The following is a 14920-nucleotide window of genomic DNA, read 5'->3' as shown; positions in this document are numbered from 1 at the left end:
TGGTCTGGAAAGGGGAGGGCTACTCAAGACACTGGACCCTCTTACTGCTTCTCCCCCCACTCCCCCCGTCCCACAAACACACAATGCTGTTTCTGGACTGAGGCTGCCGCCTGGCTCCTAATGGAACAGATGAAGACAGCAGTTTACAAGGGGGCCCTTGGGGCTGCACGGTGGCAGGAAGGGAAATTGCAACCAAACGGGGCCTCCTTCCTTCCTCTCGCGATCATCACTGCATTGCTCCCTCTCTAGGGTTTTGACCCAGCCCTTAGTGGGCATATAGGTGCCCCAGCCTGGTGGGTGGGGGCTCCTGTGATCTCAGTGTCCACTTATAGACCCATGTCTTCAGATGTGGGCTGGCTTTAGCCACTGTTTTGTATGAAGTAGAAGGAAGGTAAAATCTCAGGGATACCTTTTAAGTGCCAGGCTTGGTTTGGGCTGCTTTCCTGTATTATCTCACTTAGTGCTCCTGACCCCACAGTGTGTGTGTGTGTGTGTGTGTGTGTGTGTGTGTGTGTGTGAGAGAGAGAAAGAGAGAGAGAATCTCCAGGCTCCACAGCTGCTCACAGCTGAGCCACACACAGTTAATGGGAGACAGACCTGGGAGTTGCCTTTTTCTGAAAATTCTGGGACAAAGATGGGACCACCTCCCACACCCCCCCAATCCCTGTTGCCTTTCAGTGGAGGATCTCACGACCACATCCAAGATTATTTGGACATCGAGGACTTTCGACAAGCTACAGCAGCCTCTTCAGTGATGGTGGCCCGAGCTGCCATGTGGAACCCATCCATCTTCCTCAAGGAGGGTCTGCGGCCCCTGGAGGAGGTCATGCAGAAGTACATCCGATACGTACGTCTCTGCACTTTTTTGAGACAAACATTTCTCCCTGTCTGCCCATTCCTGCAGAAAGCGCGTTGGGTCAGCCCCGAGCCGCCAGCTGCCAGCAGCCCCTCTTGTCCCTCTCCTTTTCTTTTCAGCTCTGGTCATGCAGCTTTGGTCCCCAGGCTGCAGTATGAAGAAGGAATGCCAGGGAGGCGTACCCCTAACTACCTCCTTCTAAAGCTTCCAAGGTGTGGGGTCACAGCAGGGACCTCTGGATCCAGAATGCCTTTGGGGCCCCAAACACGACCTTTTTCTCGTTTTTAACCCCACACATACACGTGCCTGTACAATGACAGTGGGGTCTGTGTACTGAAGATACCCACCCGTGCCAGTGGGTTGGCGCCAGAGTAGCCACAGCCGGGAGGAGCTGTTGTAGCTGCTGTTGTTGAGGACTGATTATCTCCATAGAGATGTCTCACCTTTCATCAGTCAGAGTCACTCAAAACTCTTCTCTTGCTAATTCTCAGAATGCTTTAACCCCTAACTTAGGGAATAACCCGATGTTAACCCTCTCCTTAGGGAATAGCTTTTTCTTCTCACTGGGGGCTTGATGGCAGTGACAGAGGCATTTCCCCGTAAAGGAATTTTTTTGACAAGTTCACCTACCTGTCCCTTTGGCACAACTCTGGAACTCTGTGGGACTCTGTGGTCAGCCGTGCGTGTCTACAGGTGGGGGTAGTGAACGGTCCTAACATTCTTCCGTGAGTTGGGCCTGCGCTGTCACCCAGAGCAGACTTCTACCCTCCTCTTCCATCCTGGGGCTCACACCCTCCCGGAAAGGTCAGGAGCTTCTCAGATCCGCAGACTGCCTATGTCCTCTTCAAGCCCTGGCAGCTGTGGCTGTCATGGCTAGGGGTCTCCCCAGGGCTGGGGATGATAGGAGTCCCTGAGGCCCTTGTCCAGAGCTGGGCAGCCTCTGTCCTCGAGCCTCCCTTGCTCGATGCTGCAGCTGTCATTCCCTTGGTTCTGGGTGTCCTGTTAGGCCAGTTGGTGACCATATTGGGCCTTCTTCCTTCCTCTCACGATCACCACTGCATTGCTCCCTCTCCAGTGGCCTGGGTCAACCAGAGGCACAGGGGGCTTGCTTCAGCCCAGGTCAGATGTCTAGCTCTTTGGGCAAGTCTGTAATAGAGAAGACATGTTCAGTTGTGCTGAGCTTGCTCACTGGGTGAAAGGTGCTTTTATCATCCCTGCTCAGCCTGACCTGTGGCAGATCTTCAAGAGTGTTTGTTGTGCTGCCCGGCCGGAGTGGCTCAGTTGGTTGGAGCATCGTCCTTTGCACTGAAACATTGCCGGTTTGATCCCCGATCAGGGCACATATGGAAGGCAACTGATTGATGTTTCTCTCTCACATCATTTTTTTTTTTTTCTCTCTCTCCCTTCCTTTCTCTAAGCATGTTCTTGCGTGAGGTTAAAAAACAAAACAAAGAGTGTTTGTTTTCCTGGAGAAAGGGAGCGGCTTTCAAGCATAGGCAGGGCTGTTTCTGGTCCAGCCAGGTGTTTTCTGTCCCAAGTAAGCTGACTCAAGGCCGGCTGGGGCTTACCCACATACCGCTGCTTGACCTGAGCGAGTGATGGCACTGAAGACATAGGCCTCGTGAGATTAGAAAAGCGTAGGGGGCAAGGAGTTAGAGGGGGTTCTGGAGGACTGGGGCACCCTTCACGTATGCTCTCTGGCCTGTGAAGTAGTGCTTCAGCTGCACCTCATGCTTGTATAGCTCAGTGAAGTGACAAGTAGCACATGTGAACATGCTGAGTAGATGGTGCTGTACTTTACTCATGTAGAGGACCTGGGAGACAGGCCATTTAAGATATGGGAAGGGAAGGTACCTACCATGGTTCTAAGGAACAGAAGAATCCCACCCTGTCCTGGGGCTCGTCCTGCCACACCAGAATTTGTCTTGTTCTTCCACCCTGTCCTAGATGAAGCTTGGCAGCAGGTCCTCTATGGTTAACTCTGGTGGCTGAAGCCAGAGGGGCTCCCTGCACATCTGGACTTCAGACAGGCTGTCCAGTAGGGAGTGCTCCTGATTGGGGGCTTTGGCTGTGACCCTTGAGCTTTGCACCATTAACTGGAAGATTAGATGGCCAGGATGGAGGTGGCTCTTATGAGGTTCCACTACCTTGGCTGCAAGCACACTTCCGCCTCGGGGGCAGCGGGTGGGCTCATGTTGGTTCTTCTTCCAGGCCGTGCAGTATGACAATCACTACACCAACACCAAGCACTGCTTGTGCCAGATGCTGCGAGAACAGCTGGAGTCACCCCAGGGAAAGTTGCTCCATGCCGCCCAGTCTTCCCGGGAAATTTGGTGAGAGGGGCAGTGGGCTGTTCACCTGTCCTTGCAGGCATTGCCCAGGCTTGACCCTGAGCCCTAAGCTGACTCTACCAGGGAACCAGGGACACAGCTTTTGGAGGCAGATGTGCAGGAGTGGGGTTGTGCCACCGCTTTGCCGCACAGAAGGGGATACTGTCAAAGCTTTGGAACTTTACGTCCCTGGACTGATCTCAGCAGCAAAGTTTCGGATACTAGGGCACCTAGTAGGATGGAGGAATGCAAGGGCTGGGCTTGGGAATTCCTGGGGAGGAAGGGGCTTTTCTAGTAACAGATCTATAATCACATGCAATGCCGCCAGGTCCCAGTTATCAAGAGAGTTGGGGGTGCAGAATGGAGCCCTGGCCTGAGCCTGCGCCCACGTCCCGTCACTCTGCAGTTTGAGAGACCACCCTTCGCTCCTCTACTCAGATGGTTGACATTTGGGGCCCTCAGAACCTGACCTAGTGTCTGCTCCCACAACTCCCTACTTCCTCTTTTCCCACCTCCACACCTTTGCTCATACTGGCTCTTCTACCTGAATGCTTTCTCCCCCACATGTTGGCTGTCTGTATCCTGCCTCCTCCAAAGAAGCCTTTCTGAACCATTCTCACCCCCAGACAACCATCTTTGTGAGGGTCCACCTGTCCTTAAGATGCTTCCTAGAAGGAAAAGCCTTGCCCAAACCCTCCTCATCCTGGGCTTGTGGTGTTGGTTCTGTCCCCGTGCCACCTAACTTAACCAGCTTGACCCAGCTCAAGACTATACTTTTCAAGAGCATAACTGTTGCTCTGGGTGGTACCTCAGTTTAGGTGAGGCCTGACTGCTTGTGGCCGGGGCGGGAAGTGGGGAACCACTCAGTGGTCAGGCCTCCGTTTCTTCCTCCTGTGGGCACACATGAGGACGAGGCTCTGCATGCCTCTGGCGCTTGAATTGTGTAGGTCAGCTTGGTCACTGCTGGCTGGGGACACCTGCCTGTGTGCTCTTCCTGGGAAGAGAGGCTGGGCTCAGATGATGGAGGTGACCGTAAGAAACTTTTCCACCCAGCCCTGCCTACAAAGTGCTACAAAGCTCAGTGGCCACCCTCAGGGGTCCACATTCACCGTCCATCCCCCAGTCCAGAGTGATCCCAGGGGTGGGTAGCAGGTGCCTTCTGATGGCCAGGTCCTGGACGTGTTTTGGTGTATATGGAGTGGCATTTCTCAGTGGTGGGGCCCTGGTTCCTGCAGTAGTTTCCTGGATGCTGGCTCTACTAAAGGGTTTGCCCCGCTTGACTTGTCTTTATATAGTGAGGCCTTTGGCCTTGGTGCCTTCTATGAGGAGACCACACGAGAACTGGACTCCCGGCGGGCCGAGTTCCTGGCCAGGACCCCAGAGGAGGCGGAGGAGCCGGCTGAGGATACCTCTGGTGTCATTAAGATGGCTGTCAAGTTTGACCGGTAGGTGTCCAGCTGGCCTAAGCCAGGGCCAGTGCCTTTGGGCTTCCCCGGGCTGGCAAGCTGGCTGTTGTACATGGTTAGCGACAAGTTTGGGGACCACCGCTCTCTTTGGTTTGGATACTTGTTCTCAATTTTTAGCCACCCAACGAAGGCACTTTGGAGAAGATAGTCCCTGAGAGCCCAGGCAGTGCTGTCGAGGTTGTGCATGTTGTCCCAAGGGCCACTGGACTCCACCTTTTCCCTGACCCACTCCCCACCTCTCGGGTGAGAGGACTTCTCTCCTTCTGTTCCTGAAAGTCTGTGCTTTTCCCTAGCCCCGAGGAACTGGCTGCCTACAAGGAGCTCTCTAATAGCGGTGGGACCCTTGTCTTTATCTAGCAAGTCCTGCCCATACGCATTGCCCCTCACCAGCCCTAGGGCGTCCTCTCTAGGCAGATACAGCTTCAGGCCAATTATTGCCTCAGACTGTGACTCAGCTTTGATTGGGTCCCTCATCCTTGTCCTCTGCAATCTGGTAGCTAAGCCTTTCTCAGGTTTCCAGGCCCAGGCCAGGAGCTAGTTTTGTCTGGCAACGGCTTGGGAGGAGGGGTGTAGGGACAGCTGTTGGGCAGTCACATCCATGGAGAGCTCCTGGTAGGAAGTTGGAACGTGGTGCAGACTGACTCTGAAACCAGAGTCCACTGTGGATAAGCAGCAGTGGGTCATTTTGACACTCAGCAGACATGATTAGGGTGTACTAAGCTAGACTCCTGAGACCTTTGTATGGCCACCTGCGTTCTCCACTCCCACCCACTCCCCCAGATCTTGTCTTGAGAGGCAAACCGGACCTTCCTGCTTGGCCGTCAAAGGCTATTTTCCAGGCTGCAGCTCAGAGTGCGGGAGTTCACTTCCCACCTCAATTCCCTGAGCATGCCGAAGCCCATCTTCCCTTTTGGCAGAATGCAGGCTCCAAGTTGCTGGTGGAACAGAAATGGGAGGTCAGGGGAATAGGTACAGGAGTCTTATTTTTTAAAAAATATATTTGTATTGATTTCAGAGAGGAAGGGAGAGGGGGAGAGAGAAACATCAATGATGAATCATTGATCAGCTGCCTCCTACACAGCCCCCACTGGGGATCGAGCCCGCAACCTGGGCATGTGCCCTGACCGGGAATCCAGCCGTGACCTCCTGGTTCATAGGTTGATGCTCAACCACCAGGCCACAAAGATGGGTGATCTAGGAATCTTAAAGGCAGCAGCTCGATGTCTCTGTTCCTGTAGCTCCTACCAGGAACTAAATAGGGCCCCTGCCGAGAAATGGGTTGGTGATAGTGGGTGGGCCCTGACTCCTTACTTCCCCTCTTTTCCTTAGGAGAGCATATTCACCCCAGATCACCCCCAAGATGTGCCTACTGGAATGGTGCCGGAGGGAGAAGTTGGCGCAACCCATATATGAAACGGTGAGTTCCTGGCTGTGGCCTGCCCTGCATCTAGCCCTACAGCATTCCCACGGCTGGGGCTGTCACCCCCGGTGCACCTACAGCTCGTACCCTGGACTCCAGGCTGCTTGGCTGGAGCCTGGCTTTGCCCTCTGCAGGCACACAGTGGTTACTGGTGGTTGGGTCCGTTGCTGACAGTGCCTTCCCTTTGACAGTGGGCCTGTTGTCTAATTCTCGCTTCTCTCATGAAACTGAACTAGAGGCCTGAGTAAAGGGCTGCCGGGGCTAGTCCAGTGGCGTTGCTTAGGGAGGGGGGACGTCTCTGGAAACGGCCAGTTGGCTTAGGAAGGATGCTCAAACCTGAAAGTTAGACACGTTTTTGGACCAGGCCTCAGCGAATGGGGCACAGAATTGGGCCCTAGACATGGGGCCCTTTGGTGAAAATTTTGAGACAGTATTGGTTCAATTCCTTTGGTCCCTATAACCATCTTGTTTAGGTGGCTCTGTCTTCTGGACTGGCCTTCTGACCTCCAAGCTTGTCCCTTCTGGACCGTGTGTCCTCCTCTGCCAGGGTAACATTTCTAAAGCAAATCTGAGCTCTGATTCCCTTGCTCCAGTCCTCAGCAGCTCAGAGCATGAGAACTCCCCCCTCCCCCGCCCCCACCACTCAGCTCTCCTGCCACATCACCTGGTCTCTGCCAGGTGGATCTTCTTTGCCCCAGTTCTTGTACCCTTGTACCCCTTTGCCACCTGGTGAACTACTTATTTTGGAGACCTGGCCCATCCAGATGTCAGTAGGAGGAGACTCCATAGTCACGCACAGCTAAGGGCCCTGATGGCCCTTTGCTTAGGTTCATGAGAGAACTCCACACATGCTGTGGTGTCATTGTCTGTGTATCCATCTTTTTCCCCCCGGAAGATGCACCACACACTTCTGCTGGGGAGGAGCATGTGGAACAGGTAGCTTTCGTTTGACTGAGGTGGGAAGGACTTCCTTTTCCCTGCCTTCGACGTGACCCTGCAGGGGGGCCTCCAGGGCTGTTCCCGTTGCCCTCATGCAGCATCCTTGTTTCCTTTGCTCTCTTTGCACCAGGTTCAACGCCCCCTGGATCGCCTCTTCTGCTCTGTTGTCACTGTGGCTGAGCAAAAGTATCAGTCCACCTTGTGGTGAGTTTCCTCATCAGTGGGCATGAGGCTTGGGTGGAGGGCCTGCTTGTAGCATTGGCCTGGAAGTTTGGGGGGGGATGGTGTACCTGGATAGTGGCATCCCTGGGTTATGACCCCTTCCTCAGTTCAGTCAGAATCTGTGACAAGGGTATTGAGATTAAGGCCTCCCAGCCTCTAGTCCTGCCACCAGTGTGCCTGCCTCCCTGCCTTAATGCCCCATGCCTCATCTGCCCAGGGACAAGTCCAAGAAACTGGCGGAGCAGGCTGCAGCCATCGTCTGTCTGCGGAGCCAGGGCCTCCCTGAGGGTCGACTGAGTGAAGAGAGCCTCTCTTTGCACAAGCGTAAGAGGGAGGCACCTGACCAAGACCCTGGGGGCCCCAGAGCTCAGGAGCCAGCAATGCCTGGGGAGCTGTGCAAGAAGCCCTTTGTAACCTTGGGAAGTGGTAAAGAGAGCCCCCTGGAAGGCCGGTGATCACTGTCTTGACCCTGGTCAATGAGCCTGGCCCTAAGATGACTGTGGGTGCAGAGCATGAACCAGATGCTATTGGACAATTTGCTGCCCCTGCCTGACAGATGTTAAGAGGGTAGCCTGGGCCATCAGTCTGGAATATGGGCCAAGGTGTGCCCAGTGTACCCATCTCTCCTGGTAGATCTGAGTAGCAGGGCCAAGTTCCCAGTGATCTCAGTATTTTCTTTAAAAACAGGGGCTTTTTCAGGTAGCACCTCCCTAACCTGACATTGGTACAGTGCAATAAAGACAGCCTCTACCCCTCCTCATGTCCGGCTGCTTCAGCCTTGGGCATCTTCACACATGGACTAATGGATGAGCTGGCATAATTATTCTACTTCCACCCTCTGTGAAGAGCTGGAGCGTCCTAACAAGTATGAGTCTGGGTGGAGGTGGGGGGCAGGGTAATCACCTTTAGTGCTCAATGGACTTGAACTGAACCAGGAAGGCAAGGCCCAAGAAGCCCATTCTACTGGTGGTAAACCTGAGGCAATGGCCATCGGTTGGCTTTCCTGAAGAAAGAAGATCTGGAAGCTGGGGAACCGTTAGGGTTATCTGGACCTGCTCAGGCAAATTGGGAATGCTGGGTCTGAGCTCCAGCTGTCTGGCGCTCACACCTAAGAGGTGCCTGCTCTGGGCTGAGGAGACTGCTGAGGACAACAATTTTGGGCCCTTGTGATTGCCCGCCCACGCCACTGCCCCGCCCTCCGCCCCCACCATCCCGTTTGGGCCGGAAGGAAGTGGCAGATTCTCTTTAATTTCCTCCTGGCAGTGAGAAGCAAACAAACGGCTACCACAACTCAACTCCTTGTGAGGCCACCCACGCTTACTGGGAGGGGCGTTCTGACCAAAGGTCCCTGCCCAGTGCCACTCCTGCTTCCTCCGCTGTAAACACGCTGCTTCTCCTCCCCCTTTCCAAGCTCTGTGGGAAGGGGGATTCCCCTTTGGGCCAAGGAGTTGCCCCTCCCATCTCCCCAGGGTCAGGTCCCTGTGCCAGCCAGCAGCCCCTGACCCAGCCTGAGTCAAGGGTTGGGCGGGCGAAGCCTCTGTCTCAGTCCTGGGGCTGCCTCTCCCTGCACCCACAGTGCTCTTCTGTGTACAGATAAGGATCCGCACTACCACACTATGCCTCCCAGAGTCCTTGGCTTTCTGATGTTGGGCAAGTCACTTCTAGTCCTCTCCGGGGCCACGGGCCTCCTCTAAGAGTGGAATCAGCTGTTCTCTGCCTGCTTGAGGCTGGATGGAGGATAAATAGGCTACCCTGTGATAGGGCACTATGAGGCCAATGGGTTCACAATGATGAGCCTGCCCTAACTAACTGCCCAAACCAGTGCTCCCAGAAAAGAGACCCCACCCAGGAGAGCGACTGAGGCTTAGTCTGGTCTCAGCCATTAAGCTTTAGGTACAACTTCTGATTTTTCTTACATAAAACTGTCTTTGTAAAAATGCCCCATTCGCTTTTCCTTATACCCTGACTGGAACAGGGCAGACAGTGAAGCCCCAATCGACCTCCCCCCAACCCCCAGGCATCCTGAGCCAGTCAGAGTTTATGGGAGGACCCTTGAAGATTCACTTCCCCAGTAGGGTTGGGCTTTGTCCTCCAGCCTCTCTGCTCACCATTGTGGTTTTCTGGGGAAATCCCTTCTCTGGTGGGGTCAGATTCATTTTGGGGCTGTAGAGAAGGAAAGGCAGGGGTAGAGGTCAGCTACTAAGATAGAGGCTGGGGTGTGGAGACTTTGAGGGCCCAGGAGAAGTACTGGGGAGAGGGTCATTCCCAGGCGAGCAGGTAGGTTGGGGCTAGTACATGTTTCATGTCTAAGGATGTCTGACAAAGATCTTGGTTAAATATGTTTGCCCACAAATGGTCTCACTTTAGCATACCTCAGTGAGGCCCACCTGGTCTCAGTGGCATGCCTAAGACCTGGGACTGAGCGGAGGGCCCAGTCAGGTCTGAAAGCTCCAGCCACTGTTCTCACCATGCCCGCCTTAAACTAAGGCCTCTTAGACACCCAAACCCTCTCTGGGCTAGTGGCCACAATACTTATCCATCCATTCTAGCTGTCTTGATTGAGGACTTCCTCCTAGCTCATCACATTTTGGGGACAAATGATTTTGCTAAGAACATGAGAGGGAGGGATGAGTAAGGCCAGAGAGGGTGGCAGGTCTTCCAAAGACCACAGCAAGAAGACTGGACTTCGTGCAGATGAATGGGGAACTTCTTACCCCTGCAGTCCTGCACTTAGTTCCTTCCAGGTGTCCCTCTTGCTCAGAACTCTTCCATGGCTCTTCACTGCCCTCTGGATCAAGTCCAAACTCCTTAGCCTAGCATTTGAGGACAAAGTGCTGACCCTGTCTTCTCAGCACCCTGTGCTGACTTCAGCAGCTAACTTTCTTCAGTTGTAGACTGGAGCTGCTCAAGGGCAGTCCTCGTGTCCCTGATGGCTAGCCTTGTCATGGGGTGGCGAACAGGCACAGAAGAAGTATCAGCCCTAGCTGGTTTGGCTCAGTGGATAGAGTGTCAGCCTGTGGACTAAAGGGTCCCGAGTTCGATTCTGGTCAAGGTCACATGTTTGGGTTGCAGGCTCAATCCCCAGTAGGAGGTGTGCAGGAGACAGCTGATCTATGATTCTCATCATGGATGTTTCTATCTCTCCCTCTCCCTCTCTGAAATCAAGAAAAAATATATTAAAAAAAAAAAAGTATCAAACAAGGGGATGTGTGGGATGGAGAAAGTTTTCTAAACTCTGACTTTCCTCCAAGTCTTCTGTCCCTCTAATGTGGAACAAGGGGGTCTAGACTGGACTAAACTGTCATCTCATGGCTCAGAGGCCACAGCAGAGCCTTCAACAAAGGGGGCTCAGAGCTAAGCCTGCAGCAACTGATGAAATAGATGGCTTTACCTAAATCTCAGGCCTGGCTGGTGTTCACAGGGGAGGGAGAGAAGGCATGAAGGGACCCACAACTAGCCCAGACTAGGGTTCTGTCTACTGCACTGGTCCCCTGAGCTTCCTGGTTTGACAGGGCTCTCAGAAGGCTGGAGGTGAGTCAGATGGCCTCCTGCCATCTAAGAGAGTTTTGGAGCTGGCCTGAGGAAGAGCTCATCCGGGAGGTCCTGGCCCTAACTGAGGAAAAGGGGTGGAGAGAGTTCTTGTATGGGGTGGAGAGAGGTGTGTGTATGTTGTGGTGGGGCCCTGTCACAGCCTGCAGAGCTTCCAGCCATTGCTGCCTTTCTTACAAAAGACATTCTTCCTAAAGTTTCTGCCTACTCCTGCCCCAGCTCTCATCACTGCATGGCAGGGTTCTCAGTTTCCTCCAGACCAGAAATCTTCCCCAAGACCTGATTCCTAAGTTTTCTCCAGTGCAGTGGCTGAGAACACAGCTGCATCACCCAGCATTTGATGGATAGGTGAATTTTTCAAGCCATCTACAGTTCCTGTGGTCCCTTCCTGTCGGTGGGGCTGACAGGCTCAGTCTCCCTCTTGCCTTTCCTCTGGCCTGGCTAGCTGAGTCATTGTTTCGGGTAAAGTCATGTGTGGAGGACAGAGAGGCTAGATAAAGGTCTATTTTCACCATCCAGATGATAACCTGGGAGGTATGTGTGAGGGGGCAGGGGACACATCCTGAAATTGCATTGTTTTATGGGGAGAGGGAGGTAAGTTGGACAACTTTCTGGGGCCTTTCACTATACCAGGGTCATATTACATGTGGTACTAATTGGCAGGCCAGCCAGCCATCTGCCTGGGGCAGAAGGCTTTGAAAAGTTAGTGTGGCTTTTGGCCTCTAAGTTTTACACTCAGTTCCTCAAGGTTGGAGATCCTTTGAAATCAGGACAGCTTATTGGGAGGATGTTACACCCACTTAATGCCATTTGCTCCCTCTCCTTGACTACTGTTATTCTCTACTGCCTCCATCCTCCCCCACTTTCAGTTTAATCCAGTGATTCATTCAGAATTCTGAACATGGAAGTACCCTGCTCTAAATCCTTCTGTGGCTCCCTACTACCCTCAGCATAAAGTCCAGATACCCTGCAGTGACCTGCAACACTGTCTTCTCACTGCAGTTACTTTTTTTTTTTTCTTATATATTTTTTTGGTTAATTCTCACCCAAGGATATTTTCCCCATTGATTTCTAAAGAGAGTGGGAGGGAGGTGGTGGTGGTGGTGGTGGTGGTGGTGGGGGATGTGGGGTTGGAGAGACAGAGACATCAGTTGGTTCAATTGGTTGCCTCCTGCATGCCCCAACCTGGGCCAGGATTGAACCTGCAACCCAAGTACGTGCCATTGACTGGGAGTTGAACACAAGATCCTTCAGGCTGATGCTTTAACCACTGAGCCACTCTAGTCAGGACTCACTGCAGTTGCTTTTGGTCTCCAAGACTGGAAATTATTCTCTGCCTGGAACCATCTCCCTCACCTCTTGTCCCGCTCTCCAATTCATACTTAGACCTGTGGAGAATTTGTAGCCAGCGGGATTATGAACCTCTGAGCTCTTGGCGCAGCCCTAATCTCGACAGTGATTATAGATTTGCTGGCCTCTCCCCCATCCCTGAAAGGACACTAATTCATCTCTGCGTCCCCACTGGGTTCCTCTGCAATGCGCGCTTGTACGGATGCTACGCCCTGTGGTCCTGGAGCTAGTGGAGCTGGCCCCCTCCGCTCGCCCAGCTCCGCGTCCATCCTGGGCCTCGGAGCAGCTGTAAGTAAACAAGCCAGGTTCAGCGTCCCCGGGCACTGCCTCCATCCCAGGCCCCAGGAGGAGGCGTCTTGGATTGTCTCAGGGGAAGACTAGCTTGCTGGGGAGGAGCCAAAAGTGAAAACGGTTCTTTAACACAGTGTCAATTCCCCACTAACAGCACGATCCCTGCCGCTTTCATGTGCCCTGGGACGCAGAGGTCACTAGTCCATGAGTGTCGCCAGTTCACGAAGGGCTTTCCAACTTCCAGCAGGGGACAGACTTTGCCCATCAGGCTATGCCGAGGCCTCAAATGCGCCGCCGATTGTGCTCGAGGGAGCAGCTGCCAGGCCGGCTCATTGGGGCAGACAAAGGCGCAGCCTAGGAAGTGCAGGACCCGCCCAGCAGGGGTGGGCCTACAGCGACGTGAAGCTCCGACTCGGGACTGGTCGGGCTGCCCGGGTCTCCGGCTTCGCCCCGCCCAGGCTCGGTCTGGCTATTGACTTTACACCCGGGTGCGCGGGCCTGGCTTAGAAGTTGGGACAGGAATCGAGGCCAAACTACAACTCCCAAGAAGTAGCGGGGCTATTCACCTCTCCGTAATCACGTGACTTCCTTCTCCGGGAGACGAGGTCATGCAGTAGGCGGGTGAAAGGGCGGGGCCGTCGGGTTAGCCCGAGGCGCCAGTGGCCTATGGGCGGCCCGGTCAGACGAGCGCGCGGTAGGGGGCGGGGTCGGGCGCGCGGCTCGGCGCGGGAGCGCGCCGGCGGCGGCGGCTGTTGCAGGGCGGGGGATGTCGACTTCGGCGACTGTGGCGGCTTAGGCTGGCAGTGGCGGCAGCTCCTGGTGCAGTTCGGCGCGCAGCCAGCTCTAAAGTTCGGAACGGAACGCTCGGCGTCGCGGTCCCCGCCCGGAAAGTTTGTCGCGGAGCCGCTACCTTCTGGCTGGCGCGACCCGGCATGAAGCGGCGCTGAGGAGCTGTCGCCGCTGTAGCTGCCCCCGTTGCTGCCGCCGCCTGAGGAGCCACAGCACCCTGGGCCACGCCGATGACTACTGCAAACTGTGGCGCCCACGACGAGCTCGACTTCAAACTCGTCTTTGGCGAGGAAGGGGCGCCGGCGCCGCCGCCTCCGGGCTCGCGGCCTGCAGGTGGGTGCCGGGCCGGGCGGGACGGAGGAGCGTCCGTTCCTCTTCTTGCTCGCACGAGCTCAGCCTCTCCCTGGTCCTTCGGTCGCCCGGTGTCTGGTAACACCGTGTCTGCGTGCGTGTGGCGAGTGAAGAGCGGATTTAAATCGCTGAGGAGGCGTGTGGGTCGCAGCGACGTGGAAGTGGCGCGGGCTTGGCTTGTAGCGAACGAACTAGTGGGGAACTCGACTCCGGGACGCCCGTGGCCAGTTGGACTCCCGGGGGGTTTGGAGGCCGAGGGTCGGGGCCCCTGCCCCAGTGGCTTCTGGTGTCGCTGTTTAGCCAGCGTGGTGCGGAGAAAATGTGGTCCCTGTGAAGTGTAAGCTCACTTGGTTTTTCATCTATTCTTAGTCTTTAAAAATCTTTATTTGAAAGATGCGCATTCTTGAAGTGTGAGGAGCTCTCTAAAATTTGTGCACACGTCTGTGAAGTCTGCTCTGCTGGGAGAGTAATGCTATCGTGTTAAGTCCACTTGTGCAAGTTTATGGTCCACTTTTACTTCGAAGTGTAACTTGTAACGGGACTTTCTGAAAACTAGGTTTCTTTTCTAAGCAAAGTGTTTCGGAAGATTAGAAGAAAGAGGGGTGCTTTGTTCATAATTGTTGAAAGTTCTGGAAGTCCATTTTATTTTAAGAAAAAGTTCACCTCAGAAGATGTTTTAAAGGAGATGGTGAATTGGGAAGGCTGGGCACAATAATGCATGGAGGTCAGACCAATCAGGAAATAGAAACAGGATGGCTGGGGACTTAGAGCTCTCCTGTGACCTGGTTTTAAATACTGTGGTTCATTAAGTTCACTTTCCCTATTACATATGTAAGGCGAACTTTAAAGGGGAGATGGATTAAGACTAATCCCTATTTATTCTTTACGGGTATTAGGTGAATTACTTCATATTCATATTGATGTTCAACAGTGTTCTGTAGAGTTGCATTGAAAAACATATTTGAATGTGAGTCATAAGGATTCTCTGGGCTGTATTTTTTTTTTTTATCAGTCCTTTTAGTCTTTACATGTTAGATGTCTTTTCAACATAATAAATAATTTACCATAGTTGATTTCAATTCCACTGACATTTGCGCACCTATTATGTCGAAGGTACTGTTAGGCACTTTGTAGTGTTGTGATAGATGAAGAAAGGACTGACGCCCCTCAAGGAGCTTGGGAAATGGGGTTGAGGGGGCACATACCCAAATAACTGCTACTGAACCACAGGCAGACTGAATGGTGGTTCTTTTATAATAGAGGTAGAAAGGGAGAAAGTTGTATTTCTGGAGATGTTGGCATTGAATTGTACTTAGATTATTGAGATTTAACAAAATAAAAACTACTTTGAGTATTT

General features: G+C 53.6%; 2 protein-coding genes across 4 annotated transcripts in view; both read left to right on the top strand.

The window, feature by feature from the left end:
• DUS2 (dihydrouridine synthase 2) overlaps positions 1-7988 on the top strand; it is a 33133-nt gene extending 25145 nt beyond the window's left edge. Inside the window, exons 11-16 of the mRNA XM_008139938.3 lie at positions 679-847; positions 3068-3189; positions 4482-4631; positions 5982-6069; positions 7142-7215; positions 7451-7988. Coding sequence (XP_008138160.1) covers positions 679-847; positions 3068-3189; positions 4482-4631; positions 5982-6069; positions 7142-7215; positions 7451-7688 — 841 coding nt within the window. The 3' untranslated portion in view covers positions 7689-7988. The remainder of the gene's footprint in view (positions 1-678; positions 848-3067; positions 3190-4481; positions 4632-5981; positions 6070-7141; positions 7216-7450) is intronic.
• Positions 7989-13169: 5181 nt separating this feature from the next.
• NFATC3 (nuclear factor of activated T cells 3) overlaps positions 13170-14920 on the top strand; it is a 103924-nt gene continuing 102173 nt past the window's right edge. For all 3 annotated transcript variants that reach the window (XM_008139940.3, XM_054710992.1, XM_054710993.1), the window contains exon 1: positions 13170-13545. In XM_008139940.3, the coding sequence (XP_008138162.2) occupies positions 13443-13545 (103 nt within the window). In that variant the 5' untranslated portion in view covers positions 13170-13442. The remainder of the gene's footprint in view (positions 13546-14920) is intronic.

Source organism: Eptesicus fuscus, chromosome 21 (genome assembly GCF_027574615.1).
Source record: "Eptesicus fuscus isolate TK198812 chromosome 21, DD_ASM_mEF_20220401, whole genome shotgun sequence".
Lineage (NCBI taxonomy): Eukaryota > Metazoa > Chordata > Mammalia > Chiroptera > Vespertilionidae > Eptesicus > Eptesicus fuscus.
This window is presented reverse-complemented; position numbering and strand designations above follow the sequence as displayed.